The following is a 1,945-nucleotide window of genomic DNA, read 5'->3' as shown; positions in this document are numbered from 1 at the left end:
GACAGTCTGATTTGTTTGAACAAAAAAAAAATAAACTACAAATCAGAAGATTCGATTTGTATTTTTAATTTTTTTTTATTTTTGAAAATAAAAATCAGATGGTTCGATTTTAATATTAATTTTTTTTTAATTTTCAAAAACACAAATTGGATCGTCCGATTTGTGATTGTTTGTTTAAAAATAAAACAATACAAAGAAATCGGAGGTACCGATTTGTGTAATCCATAACAACATAAAACACTTCTCTTCTCACATCATTTTGTGATATACGTTTCTCTCTCCCATACGAAAAAGAATAAGCGTATTATTGCATGTTGTTACGAGAAAAAATTGATTATTTTCTAAAAAAGTTTCAAGAATAAATTACTCTATTCCATATATACTTTTAATTTTTATGATAAATTTATTCATAATTTATCAATATTGGAATGATAATGGTGCATAGTAAAATATATAGGTATCAAGATGCTTCTAATTATAACTATATATTCTAAAGTAGTTCACGTGGTTAACTTTGGCACATGATCACGATGGCCCATTATTGTCACTATCAAAACTGAATTTTGGTTGTTGATGAAAGGACTTTCTGATCTAATTAATAACCATATTGTTGCTGTAATTAAAATAGGTTAGAATGTAAGATCCAAATCGACCCTCTACCAAAACCAACCTACATTATCTATAGTTCTATTAATATCATGGATTTGGTGCCTTTTTTATTAATACATTATGTTGTTCCTCCTTTTTCATTTAATTTTCTCTATTAAATAAGATATTTCTATTAATACATTATTATATCACTTTTTTTTTTCCTAAGTAACATGAAGAAGAGTGTTTAATTTTATTAAATATATTGGCGTTTGTGCTTTTAAAAAATACAACCACCTTTTTAAAAAATTTTACCCATTTAAACTTCTTTAATTGGAATATAGAGTAGTTGTAGGTTTGCAAGCTAAGGAATGTGCTTATAACTTTAGAATGATTTATTTCAAGAAGATGTCCACACATATATCTTTACTTAAATTGAGAATAAAATGAAGGAAAAAAGTTATTAATCAGTATTTTAATTTTAGTTATTAATTTAATTTTTTTAGTCTAATAATTTAAGAGTGAGTATTTATGGATTCATGTAAAATTAAATTAAATATCATCATCAAATTTTTTCCTTTATATAATCACAGAATTAATTCATTATTAATATTTTTATCCTTTTTTTTTAATCAAAACCAGGTTCAGGTAGTTTATCGGAAAACCCTTCTATGAACTTGAAGAAAAGCCATGGATTGTTGAACATAGTGGCATGGGGTATCTTAGTGATAATGGGAGCAATAGTTGCTCGTTATTTCAAGGAATGGGATCCATTTTGGTTTTATTTTCATGCTTCAGTCCAATCATTGGGTTTTATTATTGGAATAATTGGTGTAATTAGTGGGCTTGTTCTTAATAATCAACTCCAAGTTGATGTTTCTCTTCACAAGGCTCTTGGTATCATCATTCTTGTCCTAGCTTGCCTTCAGGTATATTCTTTATTACTTTATTCCTTCTTTTTAATTAATTAATATATTTTTTATTACTTGTTAGTAATTTGTTAATTTAAAAAATATAATTATTTTATGTGAAAATTTAAAAAAATTAATAATTTAATAATATTTTTATTTAAATTTGATAATTATGATACGATATCATATCAAGAGATAAAAAGAATTAGATAGAAATCAGAAAGAATATAATAAAGATCTCTAGAATAATTAGGGTCAAGAAAGAAATTAGAATTTTTAATTACATTATGCATATCACACTATTATTTCATACTCTTATTTAATTTATAGCCTAATTTTTTAAGTAAAATATAAGCCTAATACTAATTCTAATATTATTGATAATAAAAACAAGTACATATCATCTTGAAATTATTTATCCTAAAATTAAACTCTAAGTTGATAGG

The 1,945-nt window shown here is 24.3% G+C and overlaps 1 protein-coding gene across 2 annotated transcripts in view; it reads left to right on the top strand.

Moving 5' to 3' along the window:
- LOC107628117 (cytochrome b561 and DOMON domain-containing protein At3g07570) overlaps positions 1-1,945 on the top strand; it is an 8,214-nt gene that overhangs the window by 5,606 nt on the left and 663 nt on the right. For both annotated transcript variants that reach the window (XM_016330926.2, XM_016330924.2), the window contains exon 5: positions 1,231-1,517. In XM_016330926.2, the coding sequence (XP_016186412.1) occupies positions 1,231-1,517 (287 nt within the window). The remainder of the gene's footprint in view (positions 1-1,230; positions 1,518-1,945) is intronic.

This window comes from Arachis ipaensis, chromosome B02, assembly GCF_000816755.2.
Source record: "Arachis ipaensis cultivar K30076 chromosome B02, Araip1.1, whole genome shotgun sequence".
In the NCBI taxonomy this organism is placed as follows: Eukaryota; Viridiplantae; Streptophyta; class Magnoliopsida; order Fabales; family Fabaceae; genus Arachis; species Arachis ipaensis.
This window is presented reverse-complemented; position numbering and strand designations above follow the sequence as displayed.